At 31.9% G+C, this 19,724-nt stretch overlaps 2 protein-coding genes across 6 annotated transcripts; both read left to right on the top strand.

Moving 5' to 3' along the window:
* The first annotated feature begins 538 nt into the window (after positions 1-538).
* LOC137814664 (probable E3 ubiquitin-protein ligase BAH1-like) lies at positions 539-4,034 on the top strand. Of its 5 annotated transcripts, none has more exons than XM_068617516.1 (7): positions 539-767; positions 1,013-1,205; positions 2,102-2,346; positions 2,448-2,696; positions 2,786-2,923; positions 3,419-3,477; positions 3,557-4,034. In XM_068617516.1, the coding sequence occupies exons 2-7, from the start codon at positions 1,037-1,039 to the stop codon at positions 3,663-3,665; spliced, it is 969 nt and encodes a 322-aa protein (XP_068473617.1). In that variant the 5' UTR covers positions 539-767; positions 1,013-1,036; the 3' UTR covers positions 3,666-4,034. The 5 variants fall into 5 exon arrangements, with proteins under 5 accessions (XP_068473617.1, XP_068473618.1, XP_068473620.1 ...); XM_068617517.1 differs by having other exon boundaries at positions 594-809; XM_068617519.1 differs by lacking the exon at positions 539-767 and adding an exon at positions 906-925.
* A 1,359-nt stretch (positions 4,035-5,393) lies between these two features.
* Positions 5,394-15,900, top strand: LOC137814663 (D-lactate dehydrogenase [cytochrome], mitochondrial). The gene is made up of 18 exons (XM_068617515.1): positions 5,394-5,756; positions 6,147-6,249; positions 6,594-6,694; positions 7,727-7,775; positions 8,655-8,747; positions 10,016-10,130; positions 10,221-10,281; positions 10,549-10,585; positions 10,659-10,720; positions 11,452-11,548; positions 13,217-13,291; positions 13,361-13,469; positions 13,953-14,062; positions 14,361-14,423; positions 14,649-14,728; positions 14,857-14,987; positions 15,134-15,177; positions 15,537-15,900. The coding sequence occupies exons 1-18, from the start codon at positions 5,536-5,538 to the stop codon at positions 15,654-15,656; spliced, it is 1,671 nt and encodes a 556-aa protein (XP_068473616.1). The 5' UTR covers positions 5,394-5,535; the 3' UTR covers positions 15,657-15,900.
* Positions 15,901-19,724: the final 3,824 nt, after the last annotated feature.

Raw genomic sequence — 19,724 nt, 5'->3', positions numbered from 1 at the left:
CTTTTGAAGAATTTTATACTAACACGGAACTAGTGCATTCAATAAAGCATTCATTAAAGTCACACACACTTTGAAGAAAGAAATTAATATTATATATAATCATAATCACACTTAATGATGATGTTAGTAATCTAGTTTTGTTTGCTAATTAAATAATTGAAGTTTAGTAGTAACAAACTTATTTAAAATTAAAAAAAAATAAGTTTGTTAGACTGTTTAATTAAAGAAATTATTTTATGGGATTTAATTTATTTTTTTAATTTACCGTGCCGCGTAATTTTGAAGATCTTTCTCAATACGAAAGTTAATTAATGTTTAATTAGATTATTTATAGTAAAAAATATTTCTTATTTTTATGAGATCCAGGTTTTAAATTTTATCTAATATTAATATATTTTAATAAAAAAATTAACATTCAGATCTAAGTGTTTACTTTATATAACTGTGATTGAGATGATTTGACTAGTGTTGTAATGATTATGACTAATAAACGAAAATATAAAATTTGATCGACCATCACAGTAAGAAAATCTAATGGAAAATGTTTATCGGAAAGACTGAATAAAGAAGAGATATTTGACGCAAATACAGGGTTGTTTTGGTGGGCCAGGAAGATAGAAAAGCACAAATTCCTATATATGCGCGGGTCGCGGTGGCTTCAAACTCACGTTTTTGTTCTCGATCCAGCCCGAGACGCCGCATGATTCCTCCTCTGTTTGATTCTCGTACTCACAACATAAACTTCATCTGCTCTCGGAAAACACCAGGTAACCGGAATCCACACCAACAAACAACAAAATTCACCACCGGTTATCTCTCTGTTACCTTCTTATTTGGCTACTCACCACCAACAATTAATATCATTCTATTCTTTATGTTTTCTCTCTCTCAAATTTCTCAGTCATCGTCCAATCAGCTCCCCCTGGTTCGCTGTAAAATCAACGATACGTATTTTCCACAATCACTGTTCTTGATTAATTAATTGTTATGTGAATTTTCTTTATTGGATTAGGATTTGGAAGTGGGAAAAGGGAGAATGAAATTCGGGTGTGCATTCAGAGAGTATCTGCAGGAGGAGCGGGAGTGGTTCCTGGGCGAGAAATGTGCTCACGTTGAATATATCCGGTTGAAGAAAGTGTTGAAGAGTTGCCAGAAAGACACCTCTTCCGATAAGGACCTGCTGTGTCAGTGTCAGTCTTGTCCATGTAAGTGTTTCTTTCGGTTTTGCTTTGTACTTTGTGCTTGGGGCCACCAAATTGAATGAAGTACTTCGTTTATTTGTGAGTTTTCTATTGTTATGTGAAACAGACTTGTTTGGCGTCATGTTAGTTCACGGGGTAGGGCACATGCTTATGTCGTTAATGGGACCAAATCGAGGGTTGATTTTTATTTGGGGCTGGCGAAAAATTAATATATTAGATCGTTAGGTTAAGGAATCAAAAAATATATTTGAAAGTTTAATTGTGACTTTTTTTTGAAGAGAAAGAAGGGAGCGGATATTTAATGTTTTTCCTGTTTTCTGAAGATCCAAGAACAAGTAAGAGATACTACTGGTTCTGACATTTTATAATAGGGATGGCTGTGGGAGAGTGTTAATGCTGTCAATGGTTGAAAGTTACTTTTGTTATAAAATTGATGGTTGAGGAATGTTAGCAACATTCTCTGTGTTTCTGGTACACTATTTACCATTGGCTAAAATTAGTTGGAAATTACCAATTTGTATGGATTTAAAATCCTTAATTAACAAACCCCATTCTTGATTTTGTAGTTTTTAATAAGCATTGAATAATAGGAGAAAGTGTGCTAGAAGAGTATGTTGGAGAATGTGTTGTTGACCCTCCTCTAATGTTTATTGTGTTCTTTTAATTTTGAGTGAAATTGTTTACTTAGAGCTTATGTTTGCTGAGTTTAGTATTATTCACTGAATACGATTTTACTATTAGTCTCCTCTAATGTTTTTGAATATTCTTTGCAATTGATCAGAGGTTAGGTTATTTGCAACTAGAGTTATAGCTTGAATATTTTGATGTGTCTTGTATTTTAACCAAACTGTATTACTTTCTGCAGTCTAATTATGAACCTTTTTGTTTCCCACCTGTAGTATGTGACCAACAGTTCTTCTCTGAGTTGATGAAGGAAGCATCAGATGTGGTAGGGTACTTTAGTTCAAGAGTTAAGCATCTCCTTCATCTTCACATTTCTCCAGGACTACACAGATATGTATTGCGTTTGGGCCAGTGCTTTAGAAGTGATAGGCAAACACTCACTCAAGAAGGGAGGATTCTAATTGAGTACATTGCAATGAATGCTATTGCAATGAGGAAAATACTTAAGAAATATGATAAAGTATGCAACATCTGAGATGATTGCCTGATGTTAACTGTTTTCATTTATACTTCCCTGGTTTAGTTTTTGGGTTCACTCTGTCCTTTTCTATTCTGCTTCAGGTACACAGCTCTGTTAATGGGGAGAACTTCAAATCTAGGATGCATGCTGAACACATTGAACTTTTGCACTCTCCTTGGATAATTGAATTGGGTGCTTTTTATCTGAATTCTACTGAACTAGATAGTTGTGAGCTTGATGGAGTCTATGGTCACTTTTCTTGTCATCTAAACATGAATAAAGATGTAATGACATTGATTCTTCCCGATTCTATTAAGCTCGAGTATGCTCTAACTTGTGCAATTTGTCTGGTAAGTTCCTTATTGTATGCTACACTGGAAATGAAGGTATTACATACATCAGTACCTCTAATATAAATGTTTGGATTGTGATATGATAGGATTTTGTTTTCAACCCTTATGCTTTGAGTTGTGGTCATATCTTCTGTAAGTCATGTGCTTGCTCAGCTGCCTCTGTGATGAATTTTCAAGGCCTTAAAGCAGCCAGTCCAGAGTCGAAGTGTCCTATATGCAGAGAGGTGTGTATTTTGTACTCAGCAAGCATTGTTATATCTGATTAAAAAATAAAACTCATGACAGTTTACATCACCCTTGGTACTCAATTCAAGCCAGCATAGAAGTCTATGATGCAATTATGCAACTCGATAGGGGTCAGTTTGTTGAAGGCTCTTTATGGACCTTGCTTTCCTTTTCTAAATAACTGTCATTAATTGTTTTTTCAAACTTAATTATCTTCATTTTAAGAGGATATGACTACAAGATAAATAGATGCGTTGTAGCCTATCTTGGAAACATTGATACAGCAAATTCTATTCTGTCTTGTCAAAACATAGAATATTTCCATTTTTCCCTTATGCAGAAGGCCATGGCTTCCTTATGACAAAAGTATAGTGATTATGTCATTTATCCTATTCTTTGGAGCTTTAAAGCATATTCTGATTTGCTTTTTATTTTTAAAATTTTCAATTATAAAAACTTTCTTTTATAAAGGACAAATGCTCTTCTTAATGCAGGTTGGCGTTTATTCTAAGGCTGTGCGTATGCTAGAACTTGATCTACTTATGAAAAGAAGGTATTACATGATAACATTATCTTTCTTATTCTTATGCCAATCAAGGGCATCGCATTAATTTTCAAGATTTTTTTGGCAGGTGCAAAGATTACTGGAGAGAGAGGCTAGCTAGTGAACGAGTTGAGACATTGAAGCAATCCAAGGAATACTGGAATTTACAGTCCACATATGCAATTGGATTGCTGTAGGCTTTTATACTTGAGCAATGGAAACATCTGAGTAGAATACTGTTAACAAAAATAGAAATCCCTGGAAGGATTACATGACTTTGAGTTTGTCGTTTGGCCTTGACTGAACTGTTAGGTGAGGTAGGATTTATATAGCTAGTTCGTAACACCTTCTCCATCAGCATGAAGCAGCATGAAGAGGGAAATAGTAAATAAAAACAAAGTGGCATCCTAATCTGTCACTTATAAGGCAAAGCCTGTTACAGTCTAATTGATAGTCAATTTTTTTCATGTCAAAGGAAGTTATCAAGTAAATGTTATTCTTATTATATTTAAACTTGAAATTTCATATAAACATTTCTTAGAGTAATGAAGATCAGTGTTTGGATTGTTTGTTTGTTTAGAATTGAAATTGAATCTTAGAACTTTAATTATGACATTTAAAAATCCTTTAGATTTGAATCTCTCGATTTCTAATCTCTACCTTAATCACAGTGCCTAGCTTTAAACTTGTATTGCTTGATTGCTCTTCATCTCTTTGCTGCTTCCACCTCCATCTTAATATATGTTTGGTTTTGTTTTAAGTTGGAAAAAACTTACAGCAAAGCTATTCTGTAATACCTTTCATCATTTCATGTTTCTTATGCGTTTTTCTTTTAACTGTGGCAATCGTTATTTTGGTCATTGTTGCCACACTGGTGTTTGAAATTATGTAAAAAAACACGTGCTCACAATGATAAGAAATATTATCCTTGAAAAGAAAATTCTCTCGTTCAATGAATAAGAAAGAAGATGCTTAAACGAAAGAATAGAAGAATCTTTCACTATAAAGGGAGACTTGGTACAGATTTCATTTGACACATCATTTTTCTTCATTGGTGGGAAAATATTGGCTTCAACGGACCTGATAAGTAGGGTAACAGTATAACTGGGAATTGTGTTTTTCTAAAACTATATTTATCATTTTTCTTCTTAAAAAATATCGTAATTTGTGTAAAATTTACATATGAGTTGTTTCATAAAGAGATAAATTATTTAAATCGTGATTCATTAATTCTGTTTGTCTCAAATTTTAATTTCTCAATTTCTTGTAATTGTCTTTTTTAGCTCTTAAAAAGTATTTGCAAAGTGTCTTTTATGAGATAAAAGAAGGACACGCCATCAACTATAATCTATTATTAATTAATTCATTGTAAAATAACATTAATATTGAACATGTTAGTTTTGTTGTATAAAATCTTAATGTTTGCTAGAAAATTTTACCAGTTTGTTCCTCGAACAAGAAGACTAGTTGACCCAGTGAGAGAATGTGAAAAATTATATTTCTTTGTTGCTAGACTGTGTTTGTCCAGAAGATTATTAGTTTTTATCTCTAATAAGAAGTGAAATTAATTCAATGAGTGAAAATGTTGATCTGTTTTAAGGATTGATTTTTTAAAGATTAAAAATAATAAATGCTTTTTTTGAAAGGCTAATTTTTTTATGAACTAAAAGTATATTCAAGTTTTATCATTAATGTGTCGTAAATTTGAACTAAAATTAAAACTTGAATAATGAAAACGAGTTTATGTGAAATGATTCATTAAATTTCCTTAAATTTGAAGGACAATTTTTTATTAGTAGAGTTCTAACGTTGGATAATAGATAAGTATCAGTAACATGACTTTAACTTGATTTACTATTTGATTACTTTTAAACGGAAAGTTATTTGTAAATTTAAAAACTTTTAAGAGTTAAGTTTTGAAAATTAACTTTAATATTAGTAAGAGCAGCAGAGACCATAGATCCGATGAAGATAGTAAACTGTAGCTAAATATTAGAGTATATAGTTGGGAAGAAAAGGTTGAGCTACCCTTAGCCTTAGCCTTACCAGTTGCCACCATTCATCAGCATGTCAAATTTCTCGTCATGGCTCTTTCGCTTACGTTCTTCTTCCTCCAAGTTCTTCTACCGCTACCGCACTCTCCACAATAAATACGCACCCACCGTCTTCAACAACCATTCTACCAGGAACGCAAGCTTAACCTCTCTGCTTCCTCTCGCTCTCGCTCTTTCCGCTGGATCACTCGCTCTTCATCCACACTTCAGTCCTTCCTTCTGCGACACCGAGAGGTTCTCTTCTCCCAATTTTTCATGCCTCAATTTGAATTCACCGATTATTACTCGTTCGTCGCTTATGAATTCATACGACACTGTGCTGTGAAAACCTAACTCGATTTAGTGATATGATATTATATGTGCTTATTCTCGTCTTTTCTTACGAGATTATAGAGTTACGGCCGTAGGTTTTCTTTCAAGGATATGTTACTAGGAACTTCTAAGCATGCACGAACTGATTCTGCTACTTCCGTAGATACTAGAACAGTTATATTTTGTAATGGTTTAAAGAGTAATTAGTTGTGATACGAAGCTTAATGTTTCAATCGAAGTATGAGTCTATCTGAATAGTCTCGATGAATCAACTAATTGTCTGATCATGCGATGTCTTGTAATGGATGTTAGAGGTGTGAACATTGGGGGCAAAGGTAGCACGCAATTCGTTGTTAAGGGATCACACAAGGAATTTCCGCAGGAGCTTCTTGAGGAGTTGAAAATCATCTGTCAGGTACGGCATAATGTTGGCTTATCTGAATATTTTGTAAATATGCACAGAGGAAAGACAGACTTTCAAATCCTTCGGCCGGTTCTAATTTGACGATCAATTATATTTGAAAGTTTCTTTTAGTTCTTGCTATTTATTCTCCGGTGGATTAGTTACAACTTACAACTTACAATTTATTGTATGTGTTTTGGAATGCAGACTAGTTTTACTTTTCATTGGTTGGTTGTTAGTTAGCGTTCACGAATACTTTTAGTGTTCGGAATGAAGTCAAACTAAATGAGCAAATTGTTTTGGAACTTCTACCTTGTGATCGTCAGCCTGAATTGTTATAATTTTCATTCATACAGGATAACATATCTGTTGATTATGACGAAAGATATATCCATGGAAAACCACAAAACAGCTTTCACAAGGCTGTTAATATCCCAGATGTGATTGTTTATCCGAGGTGACACATACTGTGAACTGAAGCTTTGGCTGAAAGATGTTTACTTCCTCGTTCATCTGATCATAGTTTTTGCAATGTTGCAGTGATTGCATTTTCCTCTTAACTTTTAACTATATCACATTTGGTACTTGCATTGAGAAAGACATTGGAAGTTTCTTTTGCAGTGGTTTTCCAAATATTATAGTTTTGAAGAGACTTAAATTATGTTACTCTCTCTTTCCATTATGATTTTCAAAATAAAACTATTCAAAATACTTGCTGCTAAGCCATGTTGTATTTCTCAAGTGGAGTTGTAATATTGTGAGAATTATAATGTAGTAGTAAAATGGTTATGGTGATCATCAGAGCAATTGGACCCAGTGATGTTTTGTTAGATACCTTTATTTTGAATACCACTTTGATATATCATACGCTGACGCAGCCAATGTCCTATCATTTTTTGCTTGCGGTGTATTTATACCTTAGAACAAGCATTTTTTTTTCTACATTTGACCTGAATGCTTTTGCAAACGGACAGTTCTCGTATAACGAGGTTAATTTCTTTATTTATTAAAATAATTTTCTACACAACATTGGTCAATCTGGATATTTGCAGATTGGTATTTTGGTTCATTTCGATCAGGTCTCCAAACCCTTGCAGAACTATCTATTTTTTTTTATTTACGTGCATTTAGTGCTTTATGTCTAATATCCCATTTTATTAAGAGATTCTGTGACATTTGTTACGTACATTGGAATATTAAAATCTTAATCATGCTTTGCTGGGTCGCAAATGCTTACGTGAGATGTATGACTTTCTGATGTGTCTTATTGTTGATTACAAAATATTTTTCTACCTTGTCTATCATTTTTTACATACAATTACAAATTACAATATATAAGAAAGACTTCTCATATTTTAAATAGTTAATACTTGGATGAGGATGAACAAGGGAGAGCAGGACAGGTTTTTAAAATATTGTGGATACATTATTGTGGTAGAAGTTAAAGCATCCACATGTATTTATTTTTGCATTGTACTCTTATTTGCAGATCTGAAGAGGAGGTATCTAAGATTGTCAGTTTATGTAACATGCATAAGGTTTGAGTTGTTCTAACTCAGCAAACATTGTTTAGCATGTTCTAGGTGATTGCTTTGCCGTAACATTTTATTATAAAGGCATTTGAATCAAACCAAATCTATATATTTCTTTTGATCCTGCATTTTTCATCCCAATATTTGTGTTTATTTTTCTCCCTTAAAAAGAAACCTTTATTTCTCCTGTCCCTTCATACTTAAATGTTTTTGCATTTGGAATTTATTTCTATTTTCATCATAAAAAAATTGGTCCAGTCTGTTTTCTTTTGTCTAGTCCTCAAACAAGACTATCGTCTTTCACAAATACATATATTTTTCTTTCACCTTATATTCAATTATCAATTTATCTTCTTTATCTTTGTTGCAACCATACATGTCTATTGTGATAGCCCAGCAATTTTTCTAAGGCATAATGGGTCTCATAGGAACTGGAGCAGCCTATGATCACAATCAAAAAGTTTAATTCTTTTTTTTTAGCCATCCAACTAATTCATCAAGATGGTTCCTCTGATTTAGCTGTTGCTGAACTTTGAGTAACCTGCACAATGTTTCTACTACATTTATCATTTCTTCGGTTTACTTGTATTAAACCATCTGCAAATGGTTTAAACCTTGTCATTTGTTTCTTCTAGTAGTATTGAGTTCTTTTATTACTAAGTTAGACATATTATTTGAACTTACATTATAATGACCAAAAGTCCATGCCATGACCACTACCTAACAATTTAAATTTTAAATCAAGCAGTTATATGGCACGTTAATAGAGTTCCTTTTGATCAATAAAGTTAACAATAAATAATGATTGTGATATTGAGAAACTGATAGCTGTAATTTAGTTTTTTTTTTTTTTAATGTTTTATTTAAAAAAACTTTTGGTAACAGGTTCCTATTGTACCATATGGTGGAGCTACATCAATCGAGGGTCACACCTTATCCCCTCATGGAGGGGTTTGCATTGACATGTCATTAATGAAAGTATGTACATGTTCAATTATGATAGTATAATATAATGATATAATTGTTAGTAGTATATTATGATTATGAACTATGAAGTATATATTTGGTCCCATGTCTGCTTTAGAGTTACTGAACACAACTTGTCTTTGACATGTTTGAGATTAAATCAGGCACAATACACTTGTAGAAAGTTGAAGGCATCTTTATCGGCTTGGAATGGGTGTTAAATCCATAGTTTTCCATTTTACGTACCCCTTTTGATCCTCATTGTGTTTCTGGAAGAAATCTTATTCTTCCTTTTCCTTTTCATTCCAAACCTTCGTGAAAAATTCCACTCCTCCTACGAACAAATAAGATGTCCTTTGTTGGAATTGAGCATGTTCTTTCTAATGCTAGACTGTAAGTACTTACCCAACCATTCTCCTCAAGGTAAAATACAAAGATGATGAGTTTGTTTATGGAAAGTGCATTATTGTACCTGCCTGTGGAGTTGTCTTCAGTCTGCTAATCAGGAAGCAATTTTACACACACCTGTATTTACTTCTAAGAAGTGCTTTTTCCCCTCTGTAATAAAATTTAAGGCTTGTATTGAATTGATGTGTGTGATGTATTCTTAATTTTCATGCCTTTAAGGTAGAGTGTTGAGAGCTCGCAGAGGTTATATGACTATTCTTTTTGGCCTAAATATCTTCTTGCTATATCATAATTTTTGTCACAGATGCCACGTAAAACCATTTATGGGACTCACCTAATAGCTTAAAACTTTTGGGATTTTGGGTTCAATACAATCTGTACTGTTACATATTTTCAAATGTTATTTTTTTATGCTTCCTTTTCTATTTTAGGAATTATACTTGTCAACACATGGAATACAGAATTTTAATGTAGTGAGAATTGCCATTGTAGAATGCTAGAGGCTTTTCTATAAGCACATTAATCAATGCATTATTGTTTAATTGTTATTGAAAATTATGAAAATACTTTTTGTTTCATCATCACAAAACTCTAAAGCCATTCTGTTGCATATATTTCTTACTATAGTTAATTGAATTTGGAGTACAGAAGTTTCTGTTAGCGTCAGCAACTGTTTTTTTTTTATGATTATTGTAGTATCATTAGAATAATATTGTTTATTGTGCTTGTACGGTTATTTAGACTGTACACTTAATCATGTATTTACTCATGCAGAATGCAGAATATAGATCATGTGTGTATATAGGTACTGAGTGGGATGAGTGAACTTCACTTTAGCTGTTATACTTACATTGTATACTGGTATAATCTAGACAGTGAAAGCATTACATGTTGATGACATGGATGTTGTTGTTGAGCCTGGCATTGGATGGATGGAGCTTAATGAGTATTTGGAACCTTATGGACTATTTTTTCCACTTGATCCAGGTTAGTTGGTTATGACCTGGGAATATCTCTGATAGTTGAAGGTCAAAGAGGCTTAATATTTTAAGTTAATTTTTTACTGGTTACAAGCAGGTCCTGGTGCTAGCATTGGAGGCATGTGTGCTACACGTTGCTCTGGTTCATTAGCTGTAAGGTAGTCACTCTGATGTATATTATCATTTGTCATTGACACACACTGATACATGCTGATTTAAATGTTTCATCTTGGTTGTTGCCAATCGTCTGCTTATAAGGTCAAATATTTTGTTTTAAGGTATTTTACTTGAGGCTTATTGCGTAAGATATTAATATTTATGTAATTCTGTAATTCAACATGTCTGATCTTATGGAAACCCGTTAAAAAAAGTTGTAAAAATGTTCCATCTTACTGAGCATGATGGTTCCCCTTAAAATTTTGTAGGTATGGAACTATGCGTGATAATGTCATCAGTCTCAAGGTTTGTTAATCCCAATTTTTGGTCTCTAATGCATTGATGTGATGCCGTATTTATTTTACTATTTGTATTCCAGGTGGTTCTTGCCAACGGAGACATTGTGAAGACTGCATCACGGGCCAGGAAGAGTGCTGCAGGGTTTGTTTTATTTAGTTCCCTTTAGCTATTAATTCATTTCACTCATAATTTTTCTCTTTCTTTTGCTTTTCAAGAGGTCGGGTTAGTGTGATTGACCTACGAAGGGAAAAAAAACATTTGGTAAATTCTATCAACAATACAATAAATTGACCAAGACACTTCTCTACTTCATTTATCCTTCTCTAGTATTTGATGATGACATAAAATCATTAAATTTTTTCTGATGTTCTCAATTGAAATCCTTTGTCTCCAAAGCATTTCCCTGCAACTCCAACTCTAGCACCCATCCTCCAAACAATATCATTAACAAAACAATCCGGCAAGACACTTAATCTTGAGTATGCTTAGCATATTTGTTCACTAGGAATCAGAAAATCTGCAGAGTTAAATGTCAAACCTGGATATAAACTGCATTGAAAAAGTTCACTTATACCTTCCTATGTCCAACATTTATTACTGATTCAACTTTTATAATATGGGTTTAAGGTTTAACTTAATCTCACAAAATCAGCTTGTAAAATGAAGAATATCCAAACCTTATAATGATTACATTGATCATATCTTTAGGTGATGTGAGATCTTAATATCAGCAAACATATCCCTTTTCACATGGATGCAAGCAACAGAACTCCCTTGCTTTACATTGCAAAATTCTTCAAAGAATCCCTCTTGGGACTGATGTAATGACAAAGCTAAGCTACTGAATTTTTTCTTCAAATTATACAATATAGGTATGACTTGACCCGCTTGATGATTGGAAGTGAAGGAACACTTGGTCTTATAACAGAAGTGACCCTGCGGCTTCAGAAAATTCCTCAGCATTCAGTGGTACATTGATTAACTTTATCCTTTTCTCAAGTTTGATATGGTACTTACATTGTACTTTGTTACGTTGTGATGAACATACTAAATTGATATTACATTCTTTTTTCAGTTAAACTAATTAAAATACATTAGTTTTTTTGGTTGGTTTTGATCCTTGACATTTGTCAATGCACGCTTGTATGTTCTAAATTCTAAATTTGGATAGTAATGTTGTGTGTTTCTAATTTCTATCCTGGAATGTATTTAATATACAAACAGCAGTTCATGATAAAGTAGTGCAGCATCCAATATTTAGATGTCTCTCCCCCTCTTACCCCACTATAGATTCCTCTGAAAATTGCTGTATACCTTTTCCACTGCCTTTGTTTCTTCCTCCTGCAATTTTCCTTTCATCTGAGGAGTGGAAAAGGAAAGAAAGAAGAGGAAGAGAGTGGAAATTGATAAGAAATGGATTATTTGATTGATGTGATAAATTACAAAATTTATAAATTGATACATTTAGAAAATGACCAAAGTGCTCATATGTTAAAAATGAAATATAATTAAATATTAACAAATATTTAAATATCTACCACTCGCTCCAAGTTAAAAGTCTCTTCTATTACAAATTGAGTATCCACTTGTAAAATAATCTTCAATTGTTTAATACATCTTAGTATCTGTAATTTTGTAAAATAATTTAATGTAAGAAAATAATTTATAGAATTATAAATTTGAATTAAAATAGAAAAATCATTACAAAATCTTAATAAAAAAAATTATATTTATAGTAACAAATTAAAATTATATTACAACATATTAAAATTTAAATTATTTTATTTTATTATTATTGTAATTTGTTTGTTATTTATTTATTATATTATAAAAATATATATTTATAAAATATTAATGATTATTAAAAATTATAAATTTGAATTGATTATGTTATTTATCATAATTGATTATATATATATATATATATAATCAACTTTCAAAATAAGGGTAAAGACGAACTTTTATGGCCAGCTGTCTTGAATCTTTGCATTTTAGGGGAGGACCAGCAAACTATAAGCGGCAGCTTTCTTTTGTCGCAAATCTGCACCCATCAGAAACAAACGCATACGTTCCTCACTTTTCATTCCTCACCAAAAATACATATATGGAAACACAGTGTACATGGCCAGTCTAAGCTCTTGGAAGAATACACATTCGCTCTTTCAAATACCTAGAGTTATATAAAAGTAATACAACTATTTATTTAAATGTTTAATTTATTCATGTTATTTTTTTAAGTTAAGTTTCTATGAGTTCATTTTCCATATCAATTTCAAATTTTGGGAAATCTGAGCAGTTGATCCACTCGTATTATGAGATAAATTTCCATTTTCTCACTTATTATCTATTGATACTTGCCTATTGCATTTCTTAAAATTTTGAAATTGGCAATTAGAGATATAAAAACATAAGGTCAGTTTATTTGAACAATCTTGTCATATAACCATAGGGTGAAAAATGCTTTTGAACCATGGTTCTTTATTTTCACTGTCGGTGACTTTTTATTTAGATCGTGCATGAGGGGATATTTTTCCAGATAACTTCTGTATGTTTTATTTTGCAAGAATACATTTGTATTTGGTGCTATCTGTAGCTATTTGGAATCATATGGATTATTTGACTAATCAAAATGCACAGGTTGCAATGTGCAATTTTCCTTCTGTGAAGGATGCAGCAGATGTTGCTATTGCCACAATGAGGTCTGGTGTACAGGTAGGATTCTCGATTCAAATATCAATATTTCTATCTACCAAATTATGAATTGCTGTTTATGTGGGTTAGGTGTCAAGGGTAGAGCTATTGGATGAAGTTCAAGTGAAAGCTATCAATATTGCTAATGGGAAAAATTTACCTGAATGTCCAACCTTAATGTTTGAATTTATAGGAACAGGTTAGTCCTTTCATATTCTTCCTATGCTACTTCAAATTGTTGCTTAGCATAGAATGTATTATCTGGATATATTAAAATATCATAGATAAAAATTCATGGCATTTCAAATCACATTCTTCAAATATGAGAAAATTCAGAATTTTCTTGGAAGATTTGATAGTGTTAGGATCCAATTGCAAGGTATAAGATTTTACTCCCACATAGGAAATATGGGATTCCAATGTGAGGTTCATATGGCCTTGGGTTCTTCCACCGTAATAATTGGCTTAGTGAAAAATATTAAGGGCAAAGCAAATCTTGTAGCATGATAAGTTTAATAGTTATGACATAGTATGAAAGAAAAAAAAGTTGAAAGTTGTATATTGGAATAAGCTAAATACAGTATCCACCTCAATAATAATGTAGTGTCCTTTAAATTGGATGCTCCACACTTTCATAAATGTAATGCCTAACTTAGTATGTGTGTATATATATATTCTTCAGAGGCATATGCACGTGAGCAAACTCAAATTGTTCGGAAACTTGTTTCTGAGCACAATGGCTCAGATTTTGTATTTGCAGAAGAACCTGAAGCAAAAAAAGAACTTTGGAAGGTAGTAGTTTATTCCTTTATTATGGTTAGCATCCTCCACCTCCACCTCCATCCCCTGAACCCAATGTTTGTGTAAATGTTGGTTTATTGATATTGTTTTCATATCCCAAGACGTCCATCCACAGCTAGCTAACTCAGTTTTTTGTATGGAATCTTTCCAAGTTACTCTGCTGCCAACCTGATTCATAGTTTGTACTGTCTTATTCTTTGAGGCGTGTTGTAAATGACCTCGACTTCATTATCAATTAGTATTAATATTTACTTGTACATTTAGGTCAACTTCTTCTGTTCTCGTACAGGTACGGAAAGAGGCACTCTGGGCTTGCTTTGCAATGGAACCTAATCTGGAGGCAATGATTTCAGTGAGTTAGTAATCAAATATTATACATTTTAATTTATTTTTACACTGTTTAGTTATATGCTAATTTATAGGAAACAACTAAAGAATTTCATACTATATACTTTGATCTAATTTCAATTGAAGATTACATATCAACAACTGTTCTAGACTTCCAATTGCATTTATGTTTTTCTGAGGACCTTTTTTTTCTTTTTGTGTGGGTGGGGTGGTAATTTAACTCCCGCAGGATGTATGTGTTCCTTTATCTCACCTTGGTGATTTAATTTCAAGGTCTAAAAAGGAGCTGGATGCATCACCACTAGTTTGGTAAGTCTGATCAGGGTTATTGATTCTGGAGTTAGATTCTATTGGTCATAATTCATGTTACGTGATGATGGTGGATGATAAAAAACAGACTAATGCTCAATGCGTATATGTATTGTTTCCCTTGCCAGCACAGTAATTGCTCATGCTGGTGATGGTAATTTCCACACGGTTATTCTATTTGATCCTAGCCAAGAAGAACAGCGGCGGGAGGCAGAGAGACTCAACCAATTTATGGTTTATGCTGCCTTGTCATTCGAAGGTATTATTATTAACTTGTTGACTCTTGCTGTTGCCTGTTAGTCTGGTATTTCGAGTCCTTTTAATATTCTGTGTTTTTCTTCTCAAAATCATAATGTAAGCAAAGTAGTTGTGATTTTGAAATTGGCTTATGCTTCTTCCAAACAGGAACTTGTACTGGTGAACACGGTGTTGGCACTGGAAAAATGAAGGTACTGCACTAGTATCTGTGATTCTTTAATGATCTATACGTGATGTCAGTTACTCGTGAAATTTTATAATGTTGCATAATCTAACAAATCTTAAAAACTATATGGTGTCTTTAGGCTAGCTTTAGAAAACAATCTTTGACAGTAGTCTGACTGCTCGGTGGCAGCAGAATGCCTTATTTTATGAAGATAAACAAGAAATAAGCCGATCATCTGTTACGCATTGGTTGTTATTAATAATCATAATTTACACAGAAAGATTGTCGAGAGACAGTCATGTTTCGATGGTTTATGGTTCTTTAAGATGGTATTCCATATATTTTATAATTATGAGTTTCTCTCTGAAAATGTACATTATGCAGTATCTTGAAGAAGAACTCGGAGTGGAAGCATTGAGGACAATGAAAAAAATAAAATCAGTCCTGGATCCCAACAATATCATGAATCCAGGAAAGCTCATTCCTCCCCATATTTGTTTCTAGTAGTACCGTCCCTCCAAGAAGCAAGTTCGTAGTACAGAGATCATGGATAAATTCACAAAATCAACGTATTGCTGCTTCTAGCATCAAGTCATATTTGTAGAATGTATTTTTTACTATATAAGGCCATTGTTGAGGAGTTGTTCCCAATACCTACCCAAAAAGGAACCATAGTCATTCATTGTTCCCTTTTCATTGACACAACTTCGTTTTTTTCACAAATTAAATAAAGTCAAACTTAACTTTAGTTCGTATAGTTTTTCTCATGAGCATTTGTTTGAATGAGACGAGGAAAAATGAAAGAGAGAAATAAAGTGGGAAATGATTTTGTTTGAATTTGGTGAAAAAGAGTTGAAATAGATGAGAAATGAGTAAAAAGTTTATAACTTTACGGAAATTATTTGAATAAATAAAAATGAGTTGGTAAATTTTTTATAGTTACCATAATAACTACGTGTTATATATTACAACTTAAATTAAAGAATACTGTGATATATTCTGACATCATCGTGAATGAGTTTCCATGCAAGAAACAAAACTAATTTACATGTATAAAAAAGAGTGCAAAAAGTTTTATCCAGAGTAAAGAATTCACACGGGTTTTGTTTCTATCTTCCGAGCAATATCACCATACAAATTAGAAGGAAGGCGTAATTCACACATTTTTAAGCTTATTTTTTTCCCTTCAAATCTCATCATTACGATAAAGGAGAAAATAAATTTTCGTCAGACCAACTTCCCATTCCACATAAATCTTTCTACTTATCTTAATTCAAACTCACTTTCACTCTAATATCTTTTTTGTCATTCTTTCTCCCTCACTTTGAATCTATCTAAACTTATACTTAAAAACCTTTTAGATTCAATTATTTTATAAGATTTGTTAGTTAACATGTTATTTGAATTTCTTAGAAGTTCTTGTACGTCGATCTTTCAATAATTTAATTAGATAGATTGAAGTTTTAGCTTGTCATTCCGTCCTAATCCATCAATCTAATAGTCAGATGAAATAAGCAGACCTGCTAACTCGTTTTTTAATTAAAAATTAAAATAAAAAAATTAAGAAAACCAACTTTTTTATATTGTGTTATTTAAAATTTACAAACATATAATGATATTGTAATTTAAATATTTGACACCTACATATTAAGTTTCAAATATTAATTATAATAAAATAATTTAATATATAAAAGTAATAATCTTTTTAATTTATCCAGTTAAAAATATTAATTAATCAATTAAAGACTTAAAAGATATATTAATTTAAAAAATATATATATGATTCAATGTGCTTTTTAAATATATATGTATATTAAATAAATAATAATAAAATTATATTAAAAGAAACTGGCAGGTCAAGACTTTTCGCCTACCTCGTCATTTTTGCAAGCTAATGAATCAAAATAGGACAAATTCACCCATTTTACCCCCTTAAATTTTTCTATATGAATCTCATTAACAAAGCTGATTTAATAGTATAGATTAAAAGTTCTATTTTAATAAAATTAAGAATTAAATATGATTTTTTTATTATGATTTTTTTTTATCTTTCATATTGTTTCAATCTCAAGTTTAAAAAAGTATTTTTAAATTCCATTCTTTAAGTGATATGAAACTATTAGATTTACAAGTATGAGGATATGTTTTCAATTTGATTGCACGTGGTGTGAGGAGATGAAGTGTTTGACGAAATGATTGTATCATAATGTTGTCACCAATAGATACTCTTCTCGCATGGCTTGGTTTTATGGCTAATTACATCTTTCATTAGCATATGATGTTCATTCCAATAGCGACACATGTTCCTTCCACTTTTCCAATACGATTCATACGTCACAAGGAAAAGTATCGTAAAGGGTAGGCACCTACTTGGTTCTTCCCCTATTTCTTTTGTTACTCAAAAAAGGTGTGGTGCATGCAAGTAAAATAGTAGAACACTATTTTTATTGCGACTCAGAATATGGCCCATTGACCACTGGAATGGGTGAGCTGTGATATGAGGATGAGGGACATTGATAACGATGAAAAACAAGTAGACAAAACAAAAAATTTGAGGAGGTTGACTCCAAAAGTTAAAGATTCTCTTCAGACTTATTTTCCTGTTACAGAATTTTATCTGCAGAAACTATCTTTGTATAATTTGGTATAATTGAGGATTCTTGATTGGGATGAATCATAACAGGGTACGCATTATCTGCAATAGAATGAGCAAATCATTGACAGGGAGTAAAACTCTGGCCACTTATTGATTCTGAAATAACACTCAATAAATTCAACAAGGAAAGAAGTTTTTAATGTCAACTAGATTCTTGTGTTTGTTCAAATAAGAGTTAGGCATCATGACAAGTGAACAATGATTTTAGAAGAAAAGTTGTGTAGGAAGAAAACTTAAGCTTATCTTAGAGAAAGTTATTGTTTGAAACATATCTAAATCATAACAGTATCCGAATCTCAGAACAATTTCTGGCGATATTTAATAAAGAAACAAAATTGTTTTATTTGTCTTGTTGCTTGTCTACTACTTGTAAAGTTAACCATCATGGTTGGCCTTCAAATGGACACACATGTCATTGCTACAAGATGGAGAAATAATTTAAATTTCTTATCATCACTAAAAACTATACCAAGAGATGGTGTGTGGTATTTTATGTTAATAATAGATTACATTGAACCGGTAAAACCATAACTTAGCACCAGTAAGGTATTAATGTGAGCATTAAGTCATTAATGTCATTGAGTATAGGAAAAAGTTATAATGAAGAAAGTGATTAGCATTTTTGAAACATGAAAAGATAATTTATAGTAAGAAACACATGCCACTAAAGACTTAACCCACATCTTAAGATGTAATGTATTATAATGGATTATTTCATTATTATATGTACCACCCTCTAATACCAAGATAAGCCATTTTCATGGCTTCTTTTGGCCCACCACTAACACTAGGAGCTGTGTTGTGTTGTGTTGTGTTGTACTACATCCATATAAATTTAAATAGACATACACCTACATGGATCCAACTTCAAGTGCCAAACCACCAATCACCACCACTTTTAATTGCCTTCTGATATTTATCTATTCATTGGTTGCAGCCTCACAATTTTCAATTCAACACTTCTGCTAATTAACATCTTATAGAGACGTGACATTTTTTTCTTCTTCGCCAGAGAATCACTATGCCCAAAAACTAAAGTGAAAACTCAATTCATCTAACGATACATTCTAAATATTATATGAAAAACAACGTTTTTAGAACAAAAAACCACACACGTATCACTGTTCTAGTGGATATGTACCAACGATATCACAAAACATGCCGTTTTACACATTTTGAGAGTCAAAGAAACAAAATGAATGCTATCTTCTCTATGAACAGAGTCTTATTTTTGGGTCCGTAAATTATCGTTTATACTTAATTTTTTAAAATGAAAAATAATAATAAGTTATGTAGAAAATAAAGGCAAAACCATTTTTATGAAATGATAATATGCCCAATGAATTTGTTACTTGGTTTGGACAGTTGTATTGTTATATAAAAGAGAAAATGAAATCTGAAAAGTTGTGGTCAATCTCATGCTACATGCATACATCCAATTTGCTCAGCATGCCAATTATGAACATCAATTTATATATATAATCATGTCTATCCGAATCAGTAGCCACTATCCCTTTTATTTTTCTGCCAATTTTAACTTTACTATTTCATCCCAAACACAAGATGTTCCAATCATGTTAAGCGCCAATCCAAATCGTATCTCCACTTTAAATTAACTATAATAATCCATCTTACATATATACTTATTATATCTTCTTATTTTACCTTTCGATCTTACCGGTTTGAATTTGAAGTAGAAAATATTAATTATTGATTATTGTAGATTTAGCATTAATACGTCTCATAATGTTTATTTGATGTCGTTATTATAGTCGACTACTATATTAAAAATATTTTTTATTTTAAAATTTAAAATTTCGTCACATTAGTCACAATGTTTAATGTGTATAAAATGTAAGATATATTTAAATTATCATTAATTTCGATGCTTTCAGATTTGGCGAATTATATAAATT

Source organism: Phaseolus vulgaris, chromosome 1, assembly GCF_000499845.2.
Source record: "Phaseolus vulgaris cultivar G19833 chromosome 1, P. vulgaris v2.0, whole genome shotgun sequence".
Taxonomy (NCBI): Eukaryota; Viridiplantae; Streptophyta; class Magnoliopsida; order Fabales; family Fabaceae; genus Phaseolus; species Phaseolus vulgaris.
Note: the sequence above shows the minus strand (reverse complement) of the source record. Positions and strands in the feature narration are given on the sequence as shown.

Excerpts from the sequence above, each read along its gene's own strand:
- LOC137814663 (XM_068617515.1), top strand. The coding sequence starts at position 5,536 with ATGTCAAATTTCTCGTCATGGCTCTTTCGCTTACGTTCTTCTTCCTCC. Across the intron at positions 6,250-6,593 it reads AGTTGAAAATCATCTGTCAG|GATAACATATCTGTTGATTA; the intron begins GTACGGCATAAT and ends TCATTCATACAG. Across the intron at positions 11,549-13,216 it reads AAATTCCTCAGCATTCAGTG|GTTGCAATGTGCAATTTTCC; the intron begins GTACATTGATTA and ends CAAAATGCACAG.
- LOC137814664 (XM_068617516.1), top strand. The coding sequence starts at position 1,037 with ATGAAATTCGGGTGTGCATTCAGAGAGTATCTGCAGGAGGAGCGGGAG. Across the intron at positions 1,206-2,101 it reads TCAGTGTCAGTCTTGTCCAT|TATGTGACCAACAGTTCTTC; the intron begins GTAAGTGTTTCT and ends TCCCACCTGTAG. Across the intron at positions 2,347-2,447 it reads TACTTAAGAAATATGATAAA|GTACACAGCTCTGTTAATGG; the intron begins GTATGCAACATC and ends ATTCTGCTTCAG.